The sequence below is a fragment of the Heptranchias perlo genome, chromosome 44, assembly GCF_035084215.1.
Source record: "Heptranchias perlo isolate sHepPer1 chromosome 44, sHepPer1.hap1, whole genome shotgun sequence".
NCBI classification, from domain to species: Eukaryota; Metazoa; Chordata; class Chondrichthyes; order Hexanchiformes; family Hexanchidae; genus Heptranchias; species Heptranchias perlo.
Window position 1 is genome coordinate 7,467,603 of NC_090368.1, and position 26,747 is coordinate 7,494,349.

At 52.4% G+C, this 26,747-nt stretch overlaps 1 protein-coding gene and 1 pseudogene across 3 annotated transcripts in view; one reads left to right on the forward strand and one right to left on the reverse strand.

Annotated features, from left to right (window-relative positions):
• Nucleotides 1–22,384, reverse strand: part of ubqln4 (ubiquilin 4) — a 58,215-nt gene extending 35,831 nt beyond the window's left edge. The window contains exons 1-2 of one of the 3 annotated variants that reach the window (XM_067976079.1): nt 22,342–22,384; nt 15,924–16,120 (exon numbers count right to left, since the gene is read on the reverse strand). In XM_067976079.1, the coding sequence (XP_067832180.1) occupies nt 15,924–16,120; nt 22,342–22,369 (225 nt within the window). In that variant the 5' untranslated portion in view covers nt 22,370–22,384. Of the gene's footprint in view, nt 1–7,865; nt 8,014–15,923; nt 16,124–22,341 lie in introns of those variants that run through there. The other 2 variants (XM_067976078.1, XM_067976080.1) reach the window with 2 other exon arrangements.
• On the forward strand, nt 8,631–10,764 carry LOC137306725 (transmembrane protein 60-like; annotated as a pseudogene).
• Nucleotides 22,385–26,747: the final 4,363 nt, after the last annotated feature.

Genomic DNA, 26,747 nt, shown 5'->3' on the forward strand with positions numbered 1-26,747 from the left:
GTTACAGGCTGGAATCTAATCGAGGGGTTCGGGGGGTTTATATATAGAATAACAGATACCCGGGAGTGAGTTACAGGCTGGAATCTAATCGAGGGGTTCGGGGGGTTTATATATAGAATAACAGATACCCGGGAGTGAGTTACAGGCTGGAATCTAATCGAGGGGTTCGGGGGGTTTATATATAGAATAACAGATACCCGGGAGTGAGTTACAGGCTGGAATCTAATCGAGGGGTTCGGGGGGTTTGTATATAGAATAACAGATACCCGGGAGTGAGTTACAGGCTGGAATCTAATCGAGGGGTTCGGGGGGTTTATATATAGAATAACAGATACCCGGGAGTGAGTTACAGGCTGGAATCTAATCGAGGGGTTCGGGGGGTTTGTATATAGAATAACAGATACCCGGGAGTGGGTTACAGGCTGGAATCTAATCGAGGGGTTCGGGGGGTTTGTATATAAATAACAGATACCCGGGAGTGGGTTACAGGCTGGAATCTAATCGAGGGGTTCGGGGGGTTTATATATAGAATAACAGATACCCGGGAGTGAGTTACAGGCTGGAATCTAATCGAGGGGTTCGGGGGGTTTATATATAGAATAACAGATACCCGGGAGTGAGTTACAGGCTGGAATCTAATCGAGGGGTTCGGGGGGTTTGTATATAGAATAACAGATACCCGGGAGTGAGTTACAGGCTGGAATCTAATCGAGGGGTTCAGGGGGTTTATATATAGAATAACAGATACCCGGGAGTGAGTTACAGGCTGGAATCTAATCGAGGGGTTCAGGGGGTTTATATATAGAATAACAGATACCCGGGAGTGAGTTACAGGCTGGAATCTAATCGAGGGGTTCGGGGGGGTTTATATATAGAATAACAGATACCCGGGAGTGAGTTACAGGCTGGAATCTAATCGAGGGGTTCGGGGGGTTTATATATAGAATAACAGATACCCGGGAGTGGGTTACAGGCTGGAATCTAATCGAGGGGTTCGGGGGGTTTATATATAGAATAACAGATACCCGGGAGTGAGTTACAGACTGGAATCTAATCGAGGGGTTCGGGGGGTTTATATATAGAATAACAGATACCCGGGAGTGGGTTACAGGCTGGAATCTAATAGAGGGGTTCGGGGGGTTTATATATAGAATAACAGATACCCGGGAGTGGGTTACAGGCTGGAATCTAATAGAGGGGTTCGGGGGGTTTATATATAGAATAACAGATACCCGGGAGTGGGTTACAGACTGGAATCTAATCGAAGGGATCAGGTGGCATCATAAAAGTCAAACTTTACAGCCCGAGCAGTTTATAACCAATGCAAAATCAGAGCTTTTGTCTGCTACAAGTGGTATCCAACCTGAAGCTCTGAGGTATGGTGTGGTCCCGAGCCCTCTTGGTCTAGGCAACAAATCCCATTTGGCTTATATTTCTTATTTGCTGGTTTGTACTGCGATGAATTTTATGGGCCTGGATGTGTAGAAAAGGCTATAGTTATAGCCTCAGCAGTGGATAAATCCTAGCCCAGAACACCACGACCTGTTCATATCAGCAACCTGAGATATATGGGAATTAATGGGAACAAGGCTGCATCAGTGGGTACCATTGAGCTTTGATGATATGCACCCATGCAGACCAAGGTGACATAACTTGGGACATTTCAGAACTACACCATCTTGCTTCTTAAATGATATATAGAATTTCAGGGTGATTCAATCGTTTTGGTCCTAGTAGATGCTTTCAGCATAGGTGAAAATTCCCAGAGTGCTGCCCTGACACAGGTACGTGACTCACACGCAGATTTAACTAATCTTAACGTAATCACTGCAGGCTTTGAGATCACCAGTCAGAATATCCCTGCAAATAGCTACCTAAATCGAGGGATTCAGATAGCATCACAAGCAGGGCGAGTGGGATTTTAAAGTGCCCGCTGCATCACTCACACGCACCCCTAATAATACACCGTGGTGTTTGCCGATCTTACTGCCAACTCAGAGTGCAGACTGACAGCAGCTAGTGTTCCCTGCCATTCCTTCCATCTTCACTGCAGCATTGACACCTTCAACGTAACCACCGCAAACTCAGCCACATTGTCACTGAGATTTCAGTAAAGCACAGCAGGAGGGTGCACGAAATATTTATATTGTGGCCACTTGAACTGTGAAAAACACCCATTGTTAAAAAAAATGATCGATTTTACTCTTGGGATGTGTCTGGAGAGAGTATTTTGAGCTGCACAGCACCAGGGTGGAGCACTGGTGGATAGGAAGACGTCAGCAATGGTGGGAGCAATTTCAGGTGGTGAATCAAGAGCATGTTGCACATGATACTGAGTGAGGTTGTTTTTCTTTTAAGCAGATCTAGGCTTATTAGCATATAGGTAATAACAGCTTTAATGTTATGTGAACAAGGGAGCACAGTTGTAAAACGAGAGCCAGGCCATTTAGGAATGAAATCAGGAAGCACTTTTCCACACATTGGGTAGTGGCAATCTGGAACACTCTTTCTGGGGCAATTGAAATTTTTGGGACTGAGATTGATAGATTTTATGATATGTCAGGGTATCGAGGGATATGGAGCAAAGGCGGGTAAATGGGGTTGAGGCAGGGATCAGCCATGATCTGATAGTGACAGAACATGTTCATGGGGCTGAATGACCTACTTGTGTACCTAAGTAATATTTATCACTCCACCAACATCACTAGAAACAGATTGCCTCCGTCACTAACAGTTTCTAGTTCCCCTGCCCTAACCGTCTCCTTTTCACCAGGACGTCCAGTCCCTCTACACCTCCATCCCCCACCAGGATGGCCTGCAGGCCCTCCGCTTCTTCCTTGAACGGAGGCCCAACCAGTGCTCATCCACCACCACCCTCCTCTGCCTGGATGAACTTGTTCTTACACTGAACAACTTCTCCTTCAACTCCACTCACTTTTCCTGAATGGGTATGGGTCCCAGCTATGCCTGCCTTTTTGTGGGACATTTCTTATTCCGGTCCTACTCAGGTCTCCTCCCTCACCTCTTTCTCCGGTATGTTGAGGACTGTATCAGTGACGTTTCCTGCTCTCATCCTGAACAGGAAAATGTCATCAACTTAGCTTCCAATTCCCACCCTTCCCTCGCCTTCACATGGTCCATCTCCGACTCTTCCCTTCCTCGACTTCTCTATCTCCATTTCTGGGGATAGGCTGTCAACCAATATCTATTATAAGCCCGACTCCCACAGCCACCTTGATTACACTTCCTCCCACCCCACTTCCTATAGGGATTCCATTCCCTTCTCCCAGTTTCTCTGTTGCATCTGTTCTAACGATGCCATCTTCCGCCCCAGTGCTTCCGACATGTCTTCCTTTTTCCTCAACCGAGGATTCCCCACCACTGTAGGTGACAGGGCCCTCGACCGTGTCCGTCCTATTTCCCGCACTTCTGCCCTCACCCTTCCCTTCCCTCCCAGAACCATGATAGGGTCCTCCTTGTCCTCACCTTCCACCCCACCAGCCTCCACATTCAACGTATCATCCTCCGCCATTTCTGCCAGCGCGATCCCACTACCAAACACATCTTCCCCTCCACTCTCAGCATTCCGAAGGGACCACTCCCTCCGCGACACCCTGGTCCACTCTTTCATCACCCCCAACAGCTGCTCTCCTCCCCACAGCACTTTCCCCGTGCGAGCGCAGGAGATGCAACACCTGCCCCTTCACCTCCTCCCTTCCCACCGTCCAGGGCCCCGAACACTTCTTCCAGGTGAAACAATGTACATCTTTCAATTTAGTATTCGCTGCACACAATGCGGTCTCCTTGCCATCTTAATTCCCCTTCCCACTCCTGCTCTGACCCCTCTGTACTCGGCCTCTTACACTGTTCCAATGAAGCTCAACATAAGTTCGAGGAACAGCACCTCATCATTCGTTTAGGCTCTTTACAACCTTCCGGACTCAACAATGATTTCGATAACTTCAGATCAGAACCGCTGCTCCCATTTTCTCGGTCAGCTAGTGCTGGTAATGATTCTGCCGCCATTTATCACTCCTAATCAATCTTTTGTTTACCTCCTTCCTTGCCTTGCGCCATCATTCCTTTTGTCATTTAATCACTTGTGCCCTCTACCCTATCACAGACCTTCCCTTTTGTTCTTTCCTCCTTCCAGTTCTGACGAAAGGTCTTTGAACTGAAATGTTACCTGTTTCTTTCTCCACAGACTTGCTGAGCTTCTCCAGCATTTTCTGTTTTTATTTCAGATTTCCAGCATCTGCAGTATTTTGCTTTTGAGCTAGAAACATATGATCTGGTCATTTACTCATTGCTGTTTGTGGGATCTTGCTGTGCGTAAATTAACTGCTGTGTTGCCTACATTATAACAGTGATTACACTTCAAAATTATTTCATTGGCTGTAAGGCACTTCGGGATGTCCTGAGGTCATGAAAGGAGCGAAAGAAATGCAAGTCTGTCTTTATTACAACAGTGGCAATGTTTCAAAAATAACGAGGTGTGAAGCCCTTTGGGGTGTGGACACGGGGAGGTTCGATACAAATTTAGATCGTCATTTCCAGAGCTCAACAAAAAACCTCCTTCCTGACGCAACCCACTCAAAGGCAGAACTTTGACATGGCACAGGTGGGCGAACTTTGCACCGTCCAACACTCACCTTATGTTGGGGGGAGGGAAGGGGGGGGGGGAATATGCGGGGGGGGGGGGGGGGAATATGCGGGGGAGTGGATATGCGGGGGGGATTATGCGGGGGGGGGGAATATGCGGGGGGGGGGATATGCGGGGGGGGGGGGGGGGATTGGGGGGGATATGCGGGGAGGCGGGAATATGCGGGGGGGGGAATATGCGGGGGGGGATTATGGGGGGGGATTATGCGGGGGGGGGAAATGCGGGGGGGGGGAATATGCGGGCGGGGGGGATATGCGGGGGGGGAGGAATATGCGGGGGGGGGGGGGGAATATGCGGGGGGGGGGGGAATATGCGGGGGGGGGGGGGGAATATGCGGGGGGGGGGGGAATATGCGGGGGGGGGGGGGGGAATATGCGGGGGGGGGGGGGATATGCGGGGGGGGGGGGGGAATATGCGGGGGGGGGAGGAATATGCGGGGGGGGGAGGAATATGCGGGGGGGGGGGGAATATGCGGGGGGGGGGGGGGATATGCGGGGGGGGATATGCGGGGGGGGGGATATGCGGGGGGGGGATATGCGGGGGGGGGATATGCGGGGGGGGGGATATGCGGGGGGGGGGATATGCGGGGGGGGGATACGCGGGGGGGGGATACGCGGGGGGATACGCGGGGGGGGGATACGCGGGGGGGGATACGCGGGGGGGAATAATCGGGGGAAATAATCGGGGGGAAATAATCGGGGGGGAAGGGAGGGGGAAATATGCGGGGGGAGAAGGGGGGGAAATATGCGGGGGGGAGAAGGGAGGGGAAAATATGCGGGGGGAAGGGAGAAATATGCGGAAGGGAGAAATATGCGGGGGGGGGGGGAGCGGGGGGAAATATGTGGGGGGGATAGGGGTAAAATATACAGGGGGGGGAGAGGGGGAAATATGCGGGGGGGGGGGAGAGGGGGGAAATATGCGGGGGGGGGGGAGAGGGGGGAAATATGCGGGGGGGGAGAGGGGGGAAATATGCGGGGGGGGGAGAGGGGGGGAAATATGCGGGGGGAGAGGGGGGAAATATGCGGGGGGGGAGAGGGGGGAAATATGCGGGGGGGAGAGGGGGGGAAATATGCGGGGGGGAGAGGGGGGAAATATGCGGGGGGGGAGAGGGGGGAAATATGCGGGGGGGAGAGGGGGGAAATATGCGGGGGGGAGAGGGGGGAAATATGCGGGGGGGAGAGGGGGGAAATATGCGGGGGGGGAGAGGGGGGAAATATGCGGGGGGAGAGGGGGGAAATATGCTGGGGGGGAGAGGGGGGAAATATGCGGGGGGGAGAGGGGGGAAATATGCGGGGGGGAGAGGGGGGAAATATGCGGGGGGGAGAGGGGGGGAAATATGCGGGGGGGAGAGGGGGGGAAATATGCGGGGGGGAGAGGGGGGAAATATGCGGGGGGGAGAGGGGGGAAATATGCGGGGGGGAGAGGGGGGAAATATGCGGGGGGGAGAGGGGGGAATATGCGGGGGGAGAGGGGGGAAATATGCGGGGGGGAGAGGGGGGAAATATGCGGGGGGGAGAGGGGGAAATATGCGGGGGGGAGAGGGGGGAAATATGCGGGGGGGAGAGGGGGAAATATGCGGGGGGAGAGGGGGAAATATGCGGGGGGGAGAGGGGGGAAATATGCGGGGGGAGAGGGGGGAAATATGCGGGGGGGAGAGGGGAAATATGCGGGGGGAGAGGGGGGAAATATGCGGGGGGAGAGGGGGAAATATGCGGGGGGAGGGGGGAAATATGCGGGGGGGAGAGGGGGAAATATGCGGGGGAGAGGGGAAATATGCGGGGGGAGAGGGGGAAATATGCGGGGGGGAGAGGGGGAAATATGCGGGGGGGGGGAGAGGGGAAATATGCGGGGGGGAGAGGGGAAATATGCGGGGGGGAGAGGGGAAATATGCGGGGGGGGAGAGGGGGAAATATGCGGGGGGGGAGAGGGGGAAATATGCGGGGGGGGAGAGGGGGAAATATGCGGGGGGGGGCAGAGGGGGAAATATGCGGGGGGGGGGAGAGGGGGAAATATGCGGGGGGGGGCAGAGGGGGAAATATGCGGGGGGGGGCAGAGGGGGAAATATGCGGGGGGGGCAGAGGGGGAAATATGCGGGGGGGGAGAGGGGAAATATGCGGGGGGAGAGGGGGAAATATGCGGGGGGGGGGGGGGAGAGGGGGAAATATGCAGGGGGGGAGAGGGGGAAATATGCGGGGGGGGAGAGGGGGAAATATGCGGGGGGGAGAGGGGGAAATATGCGGGGGGGAGAGGGGGAAATATGCGGGGGGGGAGAGGGGGGAAATATGCGGGGGGGAGAGGGGGGAAATATGCGGGGGGGAGAGGGGGGAAATATGCGGGGGGGAGAGGGCGGAAATATGCGGGGGGGAGAGGGCGGAATATGCGGGGGGGAGAGGGCGGAAATATGCGGGGGGGAGAGGGCGGAAATATGCGGGGGGGAGAGGGCGGAATATGCGGGGGGGGGGGGGGGGAGAGGGCGGAATATGCGGGGGGGGGGGAGAGGGCGGAAATATGCGGGGGGGGGGGAGAGGGCGGAAATATGCGGGGGGGGAGAGGGGGGAAATATGCGGGGGGGGAGAGGGGGGAAATATGCGGGGGGGAGAGGGGGAAATATGCGGGGGGGAGAGGGGGGAAATATGCGGGGGGGGAGAGGGGGGAAATATGCGGGGGGGGAGAGGGGGGAATATGCGGGGGGGGAGAGGGGGAAATATGCGGGGGGGGAGAGGGGGGAAATATGCGGGGGGGAGAGGGGGGAATATGCGGGGGAGGGGAGGGAGGGGAGGGGGGGGAGAGGGGGATGGGGAGAGGGGGATGGGGAGAGGGGGATGGGGAGGGGGGGGATGGGGAGGGGGGGGGGAGAGAGAGAGAGAGGGGGGGGGAGAGAGAGAGGGGGGGGGGAGAGAGAGAGGGGGGGGGGGGGAGAGAGAGAGGGGGGGGGGGGGAGAGAGAGAGGGGGGGGGGTTTAAAAGTTCCACCGCCTCCCGTGGGTGGGGGGGATTGGGCAGTGGGTCCAGGCCCGCGCTCTGGTACGGAAAGCCTCAGGTTCCTGCCATCCCCCGGTGGGGCGGGGGGTTGTTGATGACTTGTGGGGGTGGGGGGGGGGGGGTGTTAGGCCTCTCTCCTCCCCCCCCCCGGGGGCCCAGCGCAGGCCTCAGTCTCCCCCCCCCTCTCTCCACCCACCCCCCGGGGATCCGCCCGCTCTCACCTCCCGCACGGACGCCTCCTCTTCCACCGCGAACTCCTCGCGGTCTTTGGGGGTTTTCACCGTCACTTTAATCCGCCGCTTTCCAGAACCTTCCGCCATCACTGCCCGCCCGCCCGGACTCCTCGCGCACTGCCCGCCGGGAGCGCCCTGGGGGCTGCGCGCGCACCCTGGCCGGGGGAGGGAGGGGGGGGGGCATCAATCAAATTAAATATTACACTCCAAATACCGCCGCCCCCTCCCTGACAAACTCCAAACTATAAAATCATTTTTAAAAATCCTCTCTTTCCCCACCACCGCGTCCAGATTAAACACCACTTCCGGGTCAGCGGTTACTAGGCTGGGCCGTCCGCTTCCGGGTCACGTCACTCCCGCCCTGAGCTGGTTGCTATGCGCCATGTTTGAGGCCTCCTCTCTCTCTTTCTCAATCTTACTCCTACTTCTCTCACTCCTACTCCTTCCCCTTTTTCTCCTCTCACTCCCTCCCTCCCTCTCTCTCACTCCCTCCCTCCTCTCTCTCTCTCTCACTCCCTCTCCTCTCTCTTACTCCTACTCCCTCCTCTCTCACTCCCTCCCCTCACTCTTACTCCCACTCCCTTCTCTCTCCCTCCCTCCCCTCTCTCTCACTCCCTCCCCTCTCTCTCACTCCCTCCCTCTCTCTCACTCCCTCCCCTCTCTCTCACTCCCTCCCCTCTCTCTCACTCCCTCCCCTCACTCTCAGTCCCACTCCCTTCTCTCTCACTCCCTCCCCTCTCCTCTCACTACTCCCTCCCCTCTCACTCCCACTCCCTCCTCTCTCTCACTCTCTCATTTTATATTTGTTTGCTTCCTCTAGTCTCTCCCTCAGTTTGTTTTTTTTAAAAAACCCACCTTCTTCTTCTCAAAAGTCACTTTTGGGAGCTTTTTTATTTGAGTTGGAGGCCTTGCATATGTGCGTTTTATTCCTGACTTGCTGTGAGTAATGCACGGTTTTAGCCTCCGGCCTGCTCGCTTCTCCGGCGCAAGGAGCCCGCGGCTGCCGGGGTCGGCCAACTTCGAGAGGGGAGGCAGCCCGACGGCGGAGCCTTGACTGTTGGAGGGGGGCCGTGACGACTGGACTTATTGCAATCCCCCCTCCCTCAACTGACTGACCGTGGCCATTGTTTTTTTTTTGTCATCGTTGGCTGCCGGACACTCTGGGGCGACTGGCCGCACGGGGTGTTTTGTCTGGTGCAGACCGCTGCTGAGGCGGTCAGCCATCCAGTCTTCGTTCGATCGTTCAGCCGTTTCCGGCCAAGGGGCTCTTGTTGTTCGTCTCTCCTCTGACCGTCGGGCACAAGGAGTTGCCGCGTAGGGGAGGGAGGGGGGGGAGAGAATCTTCATTGCCGCCTCGGAGGAGGGATGATGGAAGGGACTCATCACTGCAGCATCGCATAAGCCCCCCCCCCCCCCCCCCGAGATTCATTTTGGGACTCTCACTTTCTGCCCTCGTTCTACTCTTCGATGAAAATGTCACTGGCGCAGAGGGTCTTGCTGACTTGGCTCTTCACCCTGCTCTTCCTCATCATCTTGGTGCTCAAGCTGGACGAGACGTTAGTCTGGAACTGGTTCCTCATCTTCATCCCCCTCTGGATCTTCGACACGGTCCTCCTGGTCATGCTGATCATCAAGATCATCGGGGGGGTGCAAGTCTGGCCTACGACCGCAACAGCAGCAACGTGAGGCGGAAGGTGTGGTACCTGTGCGCCATGCTGCTAAAGCTGGGCTTCCTCCTGCACTGTGTGCCCGCCTCGAACACTATGCCAACATGAAGCTCACCTGGGTCCTGATCCCACTCTGGCTGTTGCTCGTCGGGGCGATAGGGGACATGGGATACAGCACGTTCTCTGCAAGACCGGAGTGATGGAGGGGGCGTCGTTTCCAGGCTGCGGCTCGGTCAGGATGTCTGGGCCACAGGGACGGTCCACGTATTTAAATTGACACTTGAAGTTTGCCAGCCATTGCTTCTCCGGATGTCCTACGGCTGGTGTGGTATTGAGCAACCTGGAAGGACTCTTGGTTTCAATCCTTGCCCCGCTGAGTTACTCGTTCTCAGCGGGTGCAGCCATTAGGGGAGGTGCTGCAGCTGAGCTTGCCAGCCCGGGAGATGGGGAAAGAGGGTGGGAGAAAGATCAGCTCCTTGATGACCCTACCCAGCTACCCCGCTCAAAAGCACGCATGTCTGCTCAGGACTGGACTGGACTGAGCTCGGCTGTGATGCCCTGGGGTTGAATTGCCTGCCAGCGCGCACTGCCCAGCTTTATGCATGAAGAGTGGGTGAGTTACTAGAAGGCACCCAGGATTCACTGACCCAGGACAGGCCTTGGTCTGGTTTCCCCATAGCCAGGATTCACTGACTCAGGACATGCCTTGGCTGGTCTCCTATGTAATCATCTGTATATAACATTAAAAATCTTAGATCTGCATGCAATTCCTGTCAGCTTTCCCATTATAAATGCGGATATAGGAATTTATAACGGAAATATAAAAATAAGGACAAAGTATGGCTTCAAAACGGGGTCTGAAATCCATCTGTGCACTTTGGTCCGACTCTCCCCGCTCTTTAACCCCACTTCACCTACACTTGATCTGGACTCTGAGTGTATGGCGTCACGGGAGATCGGCTGGTGTTTATTTAGTAACGATTAACTTGGGCAAATACCAGTGCAAAGCTGCTTCAACTCATTTTTTACTGAGTTAAACGTACAAAAATATTTACATTTTTTAATCGAAGGGCTAGGCGTAAATGTCACAAGTACACTGGTTAGCAAGTCAGTCTGATGTTTGTCTGTTATCCTACGCTGTTCTTATGGTGTCGATGCCAAGTTTAACTGGAGAAATGTCGAAAATGCTAGAAACTTGTATTAAATATAACACACGTGAACGGCCCGTGCAGTGTTTCGGAGCTTGAAGATATGGAGGGTGAGGTGCTGGGCTGGTTTTAATTCTCCCTAACGTTTTTGAGTTCCCGATTTAAGGCGGAACTTCAAACGAGAGGACACGAGGAGGGGTGGGAACGAACGAAATCTACAGGAATTTAGCGAGCAAATCAAATTCTCAAGTGTGTTGGATTCACAGTAGGACTCTGTACAGATTTATGAAAGGAAGATTTGCATTTCTATCGCGCCTTTCACAACCTCAGGACGTCCCAAAGCGCTTTACAGCCAATGAAGTACTTTTTGAAGTGTAGTCACTGTTGTAATGTAGGCAATTTGTGCACAGCAAGATCCCACGAACAGTAATGTGATGATGACCAGATCATCTGTTTTGGTGATGTTGGTTGAGGGATAAATATTGGCCCCAGGACATAGGGGAGAACTCACTTGCTCTTCTTCACATTAGTGCCCGTGGGTCTCAGTTTAACGTCTCATCCAAAAGACGGCCCCTCCGACAGTGCAGCACTCCCTCAGTACTGGCACTGGGAGTGTCGGCCTGGATTATGGGGCTCAAGTCTCTGGAGTGGGGCTCGAACCTTCTGACTCGGAGGGGAGAGTGCGGCCCACTCTCAGCTGACACTGAGCTGGTATAAACCTACTGGTCCACAAGGGTTACTGGAGACAAATGTGCTTAATTGTGATCTCGCTAAGATTTCGTAATGGCTTTGAGTGAAACAGCAGTAAAACTCCCAGGTAATAAAGTCCCAGCTTGCCTCTGTTGCACTCTCGGAGTCAGAAGGTTGTGGGTTCGAGTTCCACGCCAGTTACTGGAGCACATAATCCAGGCTGACACTCCCAGTGCAGTACTAAGCGAGTGCTGCACTGTCAGAGGTGCCGTTTTTCAAATGAGACGTTAAATAGAAGCCAAGTTTGTCTGTTCCGCTGCGCCTCAAAGATGAGCAGGGAGTTGTCCCGGTGTCCTGGCCGATATTCCATCCTGAACCAAATCCACCGCAAAACATCTATCTGGTCATAAATCTTACCACATCTTTCTCTACACAAAACTGGCAGCTACGTTTGCCTATTTAAAAAAAAAAGTAACTGCATTTAAAAAAGAAATTCATTGCTTATGAGCACTTTGGCACAACCTGAGGATATGATAGGATATATCAACGCAAGTGTCTCGAGTAAGGCTTGTTGTAAATGGGCCGAATGAAAACAGAATTTGACTTATTCAGACAATAAGTGATTTAATCGAGGTGTTCAAAATGAGGGTTTTTGATAGAGTAAATAAGGAGAAACTGTTTCGAGTGGCAGGAGGGTCGGGAACCAGAGGACACAGATTGAAGATAATTGGCAAAAGAACCAGAGGGGGGAGATGAGAGGAAAAAAAACTAACGCAGCGAGTTGTTCTGATCTGGAATGCGCTGCCTGAAAGGGCGGTGGAAGCAGATTCAATAGTAACTTTCAAAAGGGAATCGGATAAATACTTGAAGGGGAAAAATTTGCAGGGCTATGGGGAAAGAGCAGGGGGAGTGGGACTAATTGGAGAGCTCTTTCAAAGAGCCGGCACAGGCATGATGGGCCGCATGGCCTCCTTCTGTGCTGTATCATTCTATAAGTGGCAGTGCTGGGTGTGTGAAATTTTCTTAGCATTATTGAAAATGCCCAACAGTACAATTCTAGAGTCTGTCCATCCAAACATCGGTTCTGCTGGAGAAAACATTTTGAACTGTATAACACTGGGGTAGAGTACTGGTGGGTACAGGTCTGTCACTGTATAACACGGGTACAATACTGGTGGGTACAGGTCTGTCTCTGTATAACACTGGGGTACAATACTGGTGGGTACAGGTCTGTCCCTGTATAACACTGGGGTACAGTACTGGTGGGTACAGGTCTGTCTCTGTATAACACTGGGGTACAATACTGGTGGGTACAGGTCTGTCACTGTATAACACTGGGGTGCAGTACTGGTGGGTACAGGTCTGTCCCTGTATAACACTGGGGTACAATACTGGTGGGTACAGGTCTGTCACTGTATAACACTGGGGTGCAGTACTGGTGGGTACAGGTCTGTCCCTGTATAACACGGGTACAGTACTGGTGGGTACAGGTCTGTCTCTGCATAACACTGGGGTGCAGTACTGGTGGGTACAGGTCTGTCCCTGTATAACACTGGGGTACAGTACTGGTGGGTACAGGTTTGTCCCTGTATAACACTGGGGTACAGTACTGGTGGGTACAGGTCTGTCTCTGTATAACACTGGGGTGCAGTACTGGTGGGTACAGGTCTGTCACTGTATAACACTGGGGTACAGTACTGGTGGGTACAGGTCTGTCTCTGTATATCACGGGTACAGTACTGGTGGGTACAGGTCTGTCACTGTATAACACGGGTACAGTACTGGTGGGTACAGGTCTGTCACTGTATAACACTGGGGTACAGTACTGGTGGGTACAGGTCTGTCTCTGTATAACACTGGGGTGCAGTACTGGTGGGTACAGGTCTGTCACTGTATAACACTGGGGTACAGTACTGGTGGGTACAGGTCTGTCTCTATATCACGGGTACAGTACTGGTGGGTACAGGTCTGTCACTGTATAACACGGGTACAGTACTGGTGGGTACAGGTCTGTCACTGTATAACACTGGGGTACAGTACTGGTGGGTACAGGTCTGTCCCTGTATAACACGGGTACAGTACTGGTGGGTACAGGTCTGTCTCTATAACACTGGGGTACAGTACTGGTGGGTACAGGTCTGTCTCTGTATAACACTGGGACAGTACTGCTGGGAACAGGTCTGTCACTGTATAACGGGTACAGTACTGGTGGGTACAGGTCTGTCAGTATAACACTGGGGTACAGTACTGGTGGGTACAGGTCTGTCACTGTATAATGGGTACAGTACTGGTGGGTACAGGTCTGTCCCTGTATAACACTGGGGTACAGTACTGGTGGGTACAGGTCTGTCACTGTATAACACTGGGGTACAGTACTGGTGGGTACAGGTCTGTCAGTATAACACTGGGGTACAGTACTGGTGGGTACAGGTCTGTCACTGTATAACGGGTACAGTACTGGTGGGTACAGGTCTGTCACTGTATAATGGGTACAGTACTGGTGGGTACAGGTCTGTCCCTGTATAACACTGGGGTACAGTACTGGTGGGTACAGGTCTGTCACTGTATAACACTGGGGTACAGTACTGGTGGGTACAGGTCTGTCACTGTATAACGGGTACAGTACTGGTGGGTACAGGTCTGTCCCTGTATAACATGGGTACAGTACTGGTGGGTGCAGGTCTGTGACTGTATAACATGGGTACAGTACTGCTGGGTACAGGTCTGTCCCTGTATAACACTGGGGTACAGTACTGGTGGGTACAGGTCTGTCCCTGTATAACACTGGGGTACAGTACTGGTGGGTACAGATCTGTCCCTGTATAACACTGGGGTACAGTACTGGTGGGTACAGGTCTGTCTCTGTATAACACTGGGGTGCAGTACTGGTGGGTACAGGTCTGTCACTGTATAACACTGGGGTACAGTACTGGTGGGTACAGGTCTGTCTCCGTATATCACGGGTACAGTACTGGTGGGTACAGGTCTGTCACTGTATAACACGGGTACAGTACTGGTGGGTACAGGTCTGTCACTGTATAACACTGGGGTACAGTACTGGTGGGTGCAGGTCTGTCCCTGTATAACACTGGGGTACAGTACTGGTGGGTACAGGTCTGTCCCTGTATAACACTGGGGTACAGTACTGGTGGGTACAGGTCTGTCCCTGTATAACACGGGTACAGTACTGGTGGGTACAGGTCTGTCCCTGTATAACACTGGGATACAGTACTGGTGGGTACAGGTCTGTCCCTGTATAACACTGGGGTACAGTACTGGTGGGTGCAGGTCTGTCCCTGTATAACACTGGGGTACAGTACTGGTGGGTGCAGGTCTGTCCCTGTATAACACTGGGGTACAGTACTGGTGGGTACAGGTCTGTCCCTGTGTAACACTGGGGTACAGTACTGGTGGGTGCAGATCTGTCCCTATCTAACACTGGTATAGTATTGGTGGGTACAGGTCTGTCCCTGTATAACACGGGTACAGTACTGGTGGGTGCAGGTCTGTGACTGTATAACACGGGTACAGTACTGGTGGGTGCAGGTCTGTGACTGTATAACACGGGTACAGTACTGGTGGGTACAGGTCTGTCACTGTATAACACTGGGGTACAGTACTGGTGGGTACAGGTCTGTCACTGTATAACACTGGGGTACAGTACTGGTGGGTACAGGTCTGTCACTGTATAACACTGGGGTACAGTACTGGTGGGTACAGGTCTGTCCCTGTATAACACTGGGGTACAGTACTGGTGGGTACAGGTCTGTCCCTGTATAACACTGGGGTACAGTACTGGTGGGTACAGTAGTGGTAGGATCACTGTTAGTGGGAGCAATTTATGGAGATGAGTTAAGAGTATCGTATAACTCGAAAAAGTATTGGTTTAATGGTGAGTGGTTAAGTTTGTCCGTCAGTGTACTAAATTAAGCCTGGTACTACAGTGGTTTATTTACATATGTGTGGGTCTGCCAGGATCGGGGTTTGTGAATTTAAACACTATTGCACATTCGGCTGCGATTTGGAGTGCTGCAAAGCACAAGTCGCTATGCACTGGCTTTGGAATTTATTGATCTGTCGGACTGGGTGGTGCTGTGATTGGGACACAGGCCTTCCTCCTCTGGGAGATGGGTTCAAATCCAGCTCTGAATGGAGTGTATGAAAGGAGTTTAGGATCGTCTCAATCCAGTTCCTTGTGGACACAGCACCAGTCCACCCTTGGTTTGGTGCTAAGGGTGCATCTTCTGCTATATGTTAATATTGGATGCTAATACAGACCTGGGAGTGTTTGATGAGTCAGTGTAGAGGGAGCTTTACTCTGTATCTAACCCGTGCTGTACCTGCCCTGGGAGTGTTTGATGGGACAGTGTAGAGGGAGCTTTACTCTGTATCTAACCCGTGCTGTACCTGCCCTGGGAGTGTTTAATGGGTCAGTGTAGAGGGAGCTTTACTCTGTATCTAACCCGTGCTGTACCTGCCCTGGGAGTGTTTGATGGGACAGTGTAGAGGGAGCTTTACTCTGTATCTAACCCGTGCTGTACCTGCCCTGGGAGTGTTTGATGACTGATCTGAAGCACATCCGTCTTCTCCTGACCATATTCCAGGTCTGGTCTCTGGTGCCCTGAGGAAGCCGCTCTGTAACTCTGGGTTGCCATTGGCGTGCAGCTGGATCCCCGGTTGAATTTGGTGGAAGTAGAGGTTTGGCTCCTTCTTCGTTGGTGTATAAATCCTAAACCTACTGCTAAAAACAAATAACATGATAACCAAGCAACAGCATGTAAAATATGGTGGGAATCTGGGAGATAACAACGAAGAGCCATGTGCCCCAGAATGTCCAGCAGGATTTGACCCACTCGAAACACCTCATAATTTTATTCAGACACCAATCTGCAGATTTCGCAGCATTACACCGTAGAATCTTACGGCACAGAAGGAGGCCATTCAGCCCATCGTGTCTGGGCTGGCACCTTGAAAGAGCTATCCAGTTAGTCTCACTCACCCCGTAACTCTGCAATTTGTTTCCTTCCCAAATATTTTATCCAATTCCCTTTTTGAAAGTCACTATTGAATCTGCTTCCACCGCCCTTTCAGGCAGCGCATTCCAGATCAGAACAACTCGCTGTGTTTGAAAAGAAAATGTCTCCTCCTCTCCCCTCTGGTTCTTTTGTCAATTACCTTAAATCTGAGCCCTCTTTTTACCGACCCTCCTGCCACTAGAAACAGTTTCTCCTTATGAAAGATATTAACAGGCACTTTTAAAATCGGAGACTAGGTGCTTTAGATTTTCCTGGTGGAAGAAAGCCCTTCTGAAGTCTGACGTATATACCTCACTTCATGTGCAGTGGATTACTCTGAAGGGCCGTGACTGCCACCTGGGAACGTGCAGCAGCCATTTTGTGCACAGGAGGATCCCACAAATGTGTTGGTAGAGGGAGGAATGTTGGCCCAGGATGCCAGGACAACCCCCTGCTCTGCTTCCAGTAAGGCCTTGGGATCTTTAAATTCAAGGCATAGAGGAGGTGTCAGCATCTCTGCACTTCGCAGGAGGGTCCTGAGATGGGTCTTGAACTTAAGTGGCAAGAATGCTACCAACTTTTTTTTTTATTCGTTCATGGGATGTGGGTGAGGCCGGCATTTATTGCCCATCCCTTGAGAAGGTGGTGGTGAGCCGCCTTCTTGAACCGCTGCAGTCCGTGTGGTGACGGTTCTCCCACAGTGCTGTTAGGAAGGGAGTTCCAGGATTTTGACCCAGCGACGATGAAGGAACGGCCGATATATTTCCAAGTCGGGAAGCTGTGTGACTTTGAGGGGAACGTGCAGGTGGTGTCGTTCCCATGTGCCTGCTGCTCTTGTCCTTCTAGGTGGTAGAGGTCGCGGGTTTGGGAGGTGCTGTCGAAGAAGCCTTGGCGAGTTGCTGCAGTGCATCCTGTGGATGGTACACACTGCGGCCACTGTGCGCCGGTGGTGAAGGGAGTGAATGTTTAGGGTGGTGGATGGGGTGCCAATCAAGCGGGCTGCTTTGTCCTGGTTGGTGTCGAGCTTCTTGAGTGTTGTTGGAGCTGCACTCATCCAGGCAAGTGGAGAGTATTCCATCACACTCCTGACTTGTGCCTTGTAGATGGTGGAAAGGCTTTGGGGAGTCAGGAGGTGAGTCACTCGCCGCAGAATACCCAGCCTCTGACCTGCTCTTGTAGCCACAGCCATGGCAGTCTTTAATGGGCAAAAGCAAAATACTGGAATTCTGAAATAAGAACAGAAAATGCTGGAAACACTCAGCAGGTACATTTGTTGGTCTCTCTATTTTAAAAGCGTTAACATCGACTGTGCATTTTGTTCAGTGCCGATTTTCCACTCTACAAACATTACAGACTAGGTGACAGCTGCGAATCAGTGGGTATCTCTCTGACCTCTGAGTCAGAAGGTCGTGGGCTCGAGCCCCCACCCTCCAGAGACTCGAGCCCGTATTCCAGGCCAGCACTCCCAGTGCCAGTACTGAGGGAGTGCTGCACTGTCGGAGGTGCCGTCTTTCGGATGAGACGCCCCATCTGGTGGATGTAAAAGATCCCACGGCCATTATTGGAAGAAGAGCAGTGGGGAGTTCTCTCCGGTGTCCTGGGGCCGATATTTATCCCTCAACCAACATCAGATTATCTGGTCATATCACATTGCTGTTTGGTGCACAGCAAGCTCCCACAATCAGCTAACAGTGACCACACTTCAAAAAGTACTTCATTGGCTGTGAAGGGCTTTTGGGCGACCTGAGGTTGTGAAAGGCGCTGTATAAATGCAAGTTCTTTTTCTTTCCTTCACCATTTTTTGGTGGCGGTGTTTGAGGGAGTGATGTTGACCTGGACCCCGGGAGAGCTCCCTGGTTTTCTTCGAATAACGCTCGTGGGGTCTCTTTAAGTTGAACAGGAAGAGAGGAACTCGGTTTAAACGCCTCGTCTGAAGAATGACCCCTCACGCCAGAGTGCAGCGCTCCCTTAGCATCGTGTTGGCGACTCGTTTTCTTTTGCAGCGGTCCTTGGCTGTTTCTGGAACGTCCGGTTATCCCCCGCGCTGTTCAGAGGACAGAGCCGAGTCGGCGGGGGAGGGTTGTTACCTCATTACGCAGCCCGCTAACGCCCATCGTCTCCCGTCTGATGTGAATCAATCTCCCAGCTCAAGGAAGATTCCGTCCCATTTTCTGTTACTTGTACTGGTCTTCGTCCCCATGCCTGGGTTATCGCAACAAGACGCTCCACTGTACTCATAATCTATTGACTTTCAATTAAACTGTTCCTTCTAGTTTAATTACATCAATTAACCATCATTTTTTTTAAAAAAAGCAAGAGGGAAATGTAGTCTTAGGCGCATGACATTTTTCAAATATGAAGTGAATTCAGCGCTCGGAAGGATTGAAACTGAGTTTAATCCTGGCTGGGCAGCGCAGTGGTGGTGCCATTTTGGGAACCAATGCGATGTTGGGCGGCCATGTTGTCTCCTTGTCCCATCGCAACGGACTCGCGTTTTTGCCACGAGTTGACTGGTCAGAAGGGTGGTCCCGCATAGATAGAAAGAAGCTGCATTTATGTAGCGCCTTCCCCCTCCTCTGGAGGTCCCAACGCGCTTCACAGTCAACGAAGTGCAGTCACTGTTTTGGACACAAGAGTAGGAGCAGACTGGGTGTTGGGCGGGTCTCCTTTTCCCAGAGGGTTGTGAGCCTCTGGAATGTGAGCGGTGCTGACTCTCTGAACGCCTTGAAGAGGGAGCTGGACCGCTTCCTGACTGGGGCAGAGATCGCATCATATAAGAAGGTAAGTGTCTTTCTAGATAACGCTTGGTCTGTGTGATCTCCTGGACTGGATGCGATCGCTGGAGGGGGTCGGAGAGGAATTGTCCAGATCATCTTCCCCCTTTAGGTCCTGGTTTTTTTTTCCTCTTATTTTGACTCTCCCATGAGATCATATGGCTGCTGAGGAGTTGGAATTGTGTAGTCATGATGTTCCATCCTTCCTATGCTCCAGGCACCATGAGCATGGGGCAGGTTGGATGGACCAGCTGGTCTTTTCCCACTCATTTTCGTATGTTCGTAGGCAAACAGAAGAGCCAATTTGCAGTTAGGTCTCACAAATTGCAATGAGATAAATGTCCAGATAATCTGTTTACTTGGTCTCGTTTTGAGAGGAATATTGGCCTGGACACCAGGAGATCTCTCCTTGCTCCTCTTCCAATATTGAGACGAGATCTTTTGCGTCCACCTGAGACAGCAGACGGGGCCTCAGTTCAACCTCGCTGAAGGAGTGCTGCACTGTCGAAGGTGCCGTTTTTCGGATGAGATGTCTTCCTTCTCGGGTGGACATAAAAGTACCCATGGCACCATTCAAAGAAGAGGTGGGGAGTTCTCCCTGGTGTCCTGGGCCAACATTTATTCCGCAACCAACATATGGTCTGGTCATTTATCTCATTGCTGTTTGTGGGATCTTCCTGTGTGCAAATTGGCTGCCGCGTTTCCTACACTAGAGCAGTGACTACATTTCAGAGGCTGTAAAGCGCTTTGGGACGGCCTGAGATTGTGACGTTGCAGCACTCCCTCAGTGCACTGGGAGCGTCAGCCTGGATTATGGGCTACAGTCTCTGGAGTGAGACTTGAACCCACGACCCTCTGACCCGGAGGTGAGAGTGCTACCCACTGAGGCACGGCTGGCCCCAATAGGCTTCTATGGAACTGGATCCTTGCAAGCCACTACAGGGGACGTCCACCAGATAGGTCAGTCTGCAGTTAGTACCCATATAAAGTAAGTGACTGGAGCCTTCATCGGCAAGCCTAATCCATGAGTAGAAAGGGGCACCACTGCACCCACGGGCAGGCGGTGTCTCACCAGGGACATGCCACCCTGTATGTTAACACCCGTTATCCCAGGAGACCCACGATGCTTTCAACCTGCCGCAGTCCACAGAGCAGAGAAGGTTAAGGGGAGATTTAATCGAGGTGTTCAAAATTATAAGCGGTTTTTGATAGAGTAAATAAGGAGAAACTGTTTCCAGTGGCAGGAGGGTCGGGAACCAGAGGACACAGATTGAAGATAATTGGTAAAAGAACCAGAGGGGGAGATGAGGAGAATTTTTTTTACGCAGCGAGTTGTTCTGATCTGGAATGCGCTGCCTGAAAGGGCGGTGGAAGCAGATTCAATAGTAACTTTCAAAAGGGAATTGGATAAATACTTGAAGGGGAAATATTTGCAGGGCTCTGGAGAAAGAGCAGGGGGAGTGGGGACTAATTGGACAGCTCTTTCAAAGAGCCGGCACAGGCCCAATGGGCTGAATGGCCGCCTTCTGTGCTGTACGATTCTGTGCTCATCGAGGCACGATACGCTTGCCTTTAAGCGGGCAGACAAATGCTAACTGTGTGCAAACAGCGAGATACATGGCCTCTGCTGTGTCTCCCTGTCGTTCGGACTCTGGGTGCAATCAGGCCCTGGCAGCCAGAGTTCAAGGGTCGGCGGAGGCGGCCTTGGGGCCGAAAGAGGAGGGGGCCCGTGCGGGGCGGTCGTGCGCAAGGCCCCGTCGTCCACGGGCAAAATCTTCTTCCAAACAGGCAACTCGCCGGGCCACCTTCTCCCATCGCAGTCTCCGCGGCGAGGCGTCACCCCCACACTTGGCTGGGCTCTCTGGGGGGAGGATGGGGAGTGTGACCCCCACCCCCCCACCGTGGAAATGACCCCGGGGCGGGGTCAGAGGGGGATTCCGGGGCGGGTATTAGCCCTCCCAGCAGGAGATGCGCCCCAAGCAAAGGGAGGGAGCTGGGTTGGGAAGGTTAGGCCTCTCTTTGTAAGCACCACCCCCTCAAATGGAGAACTATTGAGTGGAACCCCAAAAGTTAAACAGCTTTTAGGAACAGGAAATTTGGGTTTTAAAAACACCCGAACAAAAAGTAACGTGTGAACTCTCCAACTTTTTCAGTTATCTTTGAAAGCAAAAACATGACGTGCAGCCGAGAGGCACAGATACGTACAGATACGGAGAAAACCAGTGAGTGAGGAAGGACTGAGATGGGAATTACTCACAACAGGTTACAAAATCTATTTATTTATATTTATATACTCAAAAACAGCCACCGCTCAAGCAAACGGTGAGTCCCGAGAAGGACCGCACCATTCTTCAAGTTTGGAGGGAGGTTCCGAGTAAAAATCCTGAACTTTAAAGGTTGACTTGAGCAGAACCTTTTGGTAACGCTGATATTTCTTGTTATAAAAACCCACCAAACAGATAGACAATAAAAATGTTTCTTTTTGGATTACTGGTGAATTGAGCATGGCAGCCACCCACAGTCAATTGCTGAATATGAGGGGGGGGTTTAATGTACAAGATGGCAATGGAGTTGGGAGACTTGAGAAACTCACTCTACCATGCCACCTGGTGATCAGAGCCTGTTACTACACCGTGACCGTTGACATAGTAAAATTGAATGGGAAGTGTTGACATTAGGTTGGACGTGGTCCAAGAGGGTTTCATCACATGACCTCCAATGGCCCCGCCCCCACTCTCCAGCCATTGGTCACCTGACATAACCATCCCAGTGATGCACCGCCTTCCCACGGCCAATCGGAAAGCGAACAGACTCTCCGTTATCCGATTGGATGACTCATGACTGTCAGTCAAACAGACTCGTTTGCTACCTCCAATATTTTTACAATTAATAAACGAAACTGTTGAAAGAAATTTTTTTTTAAAAATCACTTCTTTAAAATACTGCTCTGATTTTTTTTTCCCGGGTGTTTGCTTGCAGCAATGCCCGAGAGATTAATTTTCAATTCCTGGAGACTCCAGGACAATCCTGGAGGGTTGGCGACTCTAGTTGAATTTATGATGGTAAAAAGTGTGGCCAAAAGTCGTGACAACAGGAAGTAAGGTTTGTGCAGAGGAAGTGTGCACCTTGCACAAGACTTGTAGATAGCTCGACTCGGATCTCAAACTGACCCGTTGCGGACTTGATTGCAGTGAACATGCTGAGCTCTCGCGTCTGATAGATCTGTCACTGAAGAAGACGGTCTCTGCTCAGTGTTTCCAGCATTAATCACTGAGCTTCCTGCCCAGTTCAAGAAGTAGATTGGCCTAAATGGCTGGAGACATGAGGGCGGCAGAATAAATGCAATTTCTATTGATTCTAAAGTGATATTCGAGCTGCACTGTCTCCCTGCTAACAGCAGCTTGACTGGGGTAAGGCTGCAGATTTATTGCTGGTTTCGCTCTCTCGATAGCCGAGGGACTCTCATCGGGAATTTTTGCAACTGCCTTCACAGTGTCAGTTCACACGGCCACCAGAGGAACAGCTGTCTTGCTTCTGGTACTGAACTAGCACAGGAATATGTTGGAATTACAACACCAACCAGTCCGGGTTGGTGTTAACCCTCCACGTGAGCAAATTGTCCCAATCACATGTTCCCATCCCTTTATCCCCATTTCCTTCATCCTCCTATCAACGTAATCTCGAATGTTGACGGAGTTTCTGCCTCAACCACGAACCCTGGAAGTGAATTCTACAGACTCCCTCTCTCTGTAACCTCCTCCAGCCCCTACAACCCTCCGAGATCTCTGCGCTCCTCCAATTCTGGCCTCTTGCACATCCCCGATTTCCATCGCTCCACCATTGGCGGCCGTGCCTTCAGCTGCCTGAGCCCTGAGCTCTGGAATTCCCTCCCTAAACCTCTCCGCCTCTCTCTCCTCCTTTAAGACGCTCCTTAAAACCTACCTCTTTGACCAAGTTTTTTGGTCACCTGTCCTGATATCTCCTTATGTGGCTCGGTGTCAAATTTTGTCTGATTTACGCTCCTGTGAAGAGCCTTGGGGACGTTTTACTACGTTAAAGGCGCTATATAAATGCAAGTTGTTGTTGTTGAAGTCTCTCCTGAAGCATTAGCTGTTTCTTTCTCCACAGAGGCTGCCTGGTTTGCAGAGTATTTCCAGCATTTTTAAGTCTCTCCTGCTCTCAGCTTTAAATCTTGCGTCTATAGCCCTTCACTCTTGACCTCTCAACTACCGGAAACAATCTGCTTCTATCTACCCTGTCCCCATCCCTTTTATAATTTTAAATCCTTCTGATATATCGTCCCGTAACCTGCATTCTAATGAAACTTTTCAAGTCCTTCTTTGTACTTGTATGTCCTCACACCAGGCAGCATCCTCGTGAATCTGTGCTGTACCCTCTCGCAAGCCTCAACGTCCATCCTATAGTGCGGAGCCCAATACTGGACACAATACTCCAACTGAGATCTTAACCGAAAATGGATCACCTCGCTTTCAAAAAGGAAAAAGTTTGCAGGGGGCTCTGGGGAAAGAGTAGGAGGAGTGGGACTAACTGGATAGCTCTTTCAAAGAGCCGGCACAGGCGCAATGGGCCGAATGGCCTCCTTCCTGTGCTGTATGATTCTCACACTGATACTGAATTCCAGCGGTCACTTTCTAGCCCATTTCCCCCCAACTTAATCAATTTGCCACCCAGAGCTCCTGAGCTCAAATCCCACTGAATTCAATAAATCGGGTGAATCGTAGACTGGCACCAGGTAAAAGTGACCATGAAAGATACCGGATTGCTGTAATAACCCAACTGGTTCACTAATATCCTTTCAGGGAAGGGAACTGTGCCCTTACCTGGTCTGGGGCTCACCCGTGACTCTGGTCCCACACTATGTGATTAACTCAATGGCCTCAGGCCAACTAGGGATGGGCGATAAATGTGACCCTTGCCAGCGGTCTGCTTCAGTCAGAGTCTTGCTGTTTGTTGCCTGCTCGTCCCAGGCCTGGCTTTAAGCAACGGCTCTGACGTGGCAGCAGGGGGCGGTGGTACTCTGTCTGGATGCTGGTTCCTCCTGCTCGAGGTGTGCCGTGGGTTCAGCGATGGGCTGCACCACCAGAGGGCGGTGGTGCTACACCGATAACGACCGGTTATGTATCGCCTGCTCCTCTTCGCTGGAGGCTTTCTGCTGCAATTGTTTCACGAGCCGGGGGGGAGAGGGACGACCACTTTCACTGAGGTGGCCACACTCTGACAGCGCAAACACAGGCCCGTCTTCAATTACTGCCCCGAGGGCCGCCCGCCCTTCCTGCGGACCTCCCGGAGTCAAATTCATTCTGGGGATGTGGGCGAGGCCGGCATTTATTGCCCATCCCCTAATTGCCCCTTGAGAAGGTGGTGGTGAGCCGCCTTCTTGAACTGCTGCAGTCCGTGTGGTGACAGTTCTCCCACAGTGCTGTTAGGAAGGGAGTTCCAGGATTTTGACCCAGCGACGATGAGGGAACGGCCGATATATTTCCAAGTCGGGATGGTGTGTGACTTGGAGGGGAACGTGCAGGTGGTGTTGTTCCCATGTACCTGCTGCCCGTGTCCTTCTAGGTGGTAGAGGTCGCGGGTTTGGGAGGTGCTGTCGAAGAAGCCTTGGCGAGTTGCTGCAGTGCATCCTGTGGACGGTACACACTGCAGCCACGGTGCGCCAGACCATAATCTCCCGGGAGAAACATTGTGGAGGCGTCAAAAAAAATATTGGAGATGGGAACAAGGACTGTTTGACTGACAGTTTAGAATCATCCAATCGGGTAATGGAGAGAGTCCAGTTTGCTTTCCAATTGGCGTGGGGAGGCGGGGCTCCGTGTGGATGGGCAGGTCGGGTGACCAATAGCAGGAATGTGGGGGGTGGGACAGTTGGAGGTGAGAGTTCATGAGACCAAATCTCATGGAGCACGTCCAGCCAGAGGTGGAACCCTATCCCAGGCTAAACGCTGGGCACCTGGCGGGCAGCGTTCCTGCAGTGCCTATGGCAGCAAACATGGTGGAACCCATGGTGTCTTCATTTGCATATAATTACCATGTGCCCGCCCACAGGTTCTGCAAACCAACCGTGGCGTTGCTCGGGTTACACGGTCACGAGGGCAGAGGGAGGGGGCGCTGGGATGCGGAAGGGGGGAGGTCTACACCTATCGGTGCTGGGTGAGCTACTCCCAGCCGGGGCCGACGCAGAATCACACGGCACAGAAGGAGGCCATTCGGCCCATCGTGCCCCGTGCCGGCTCTTTGAAGGAGCTATCCGATTAGTCCCACTCCCCCCTGCCCCGTGGCCCTGCAAATTTTTCCTTTTCAAGTATTTATCCAATTCCCTTTTGAAAGTTATTATTGAATCTGCTTCCACCGCCCTTTCAGGCAGCGAATTCCAGATCAGAACAACTCGCTGCGTCAAAAAAATTCTCCTCATCTCCCCCCTCTGGTTCTTTTGCCAATTATCTTCAATCTGTGTCCTCTGGTTACCGACCCTCCTGCCACTGGAAACAGTTTCTCCTTATTTACTCTATCAAAACCCCTCATGATTTTGAACCCCTTGATTAAATCTCCCCTTAACCTTCTCTGCTCTAAGGAGAACAATCCCAGCTTCTCCAGTCTCTCCACATAACTGAAGTCCCTCATCCCTGGTACCATTCTAGTGAAATGCTTATGAGGCGATGAGTTATGTTATATAAACGTTAAAAAGTTTTTATTTTGATGTGTGGCCAGCAAGATAAGATCTTTTGGTGACAAAGTCACTCCTTTTAAAAGGGCCTTCGACAGCTTCCCCCCAACTCCCGAGGGGGCTCAGTGAGGAACTGCGGTGCAAGGATGAGGCCACACAGACCTGGTAGCTCCCGGGTATCACCCCTGGTCTGTGCTGCTTTAGCTGATCACAGCCAGGGTGGCAGTGGACAGGTCGTGGGGTGGGGAAGGAGGGGGTGGTGGGGAGGGGGGCCACCATTGTTGTCCTCTGGGTTAAGGAGGGAAGGACAAAAAAATATCAGCCCGGGCTCCTGCCCCTCATCACTACCGTGCTGAAAGGTGCACATGCGGGGATTCCCCCACCCCCGTAGTCAGTGACCGAGGCGTTGCTGCCAGGTGGGTGTAACGGTCAGGCTCACAGGTGCACAAGAGGCTTCATTCCCAGATTGGACTGAGGGGCTCTCAGCCAGGCTCGCAAATGTGGCTCTGGCTTACATGCCCGGCTGGCGGCTCGCCTGTTTGCGGCGCACTCAGTACCGATGCCACGGGGCTCGGTGCGTTTTTCACTTGTCCAGCAGGAGCTGCACGGGACCAGCAAGGGATGTGGAGACTCCCTCCCCTTCCCTCTCTCCACACACCCTACTGGCTAAAGGATCAGGAGTGGGAACCCTGGCTCTTTCCCCCCCCCCAACTCCCTAGCTCAGGAAATCAACCGTTGCCCTGCGGGGCATCGGCTAACTCTGGGACCTCCAATTCTGCGCATCCCCCCACTCCACCATTGGCGGCCGTGCCTTCAGCCGCCTGGGCCCTAAGCTCTGGAATTCCCTCCCTAAACCTCTCCGCCTCTCTCTCCTCCTTTAAGACGCTC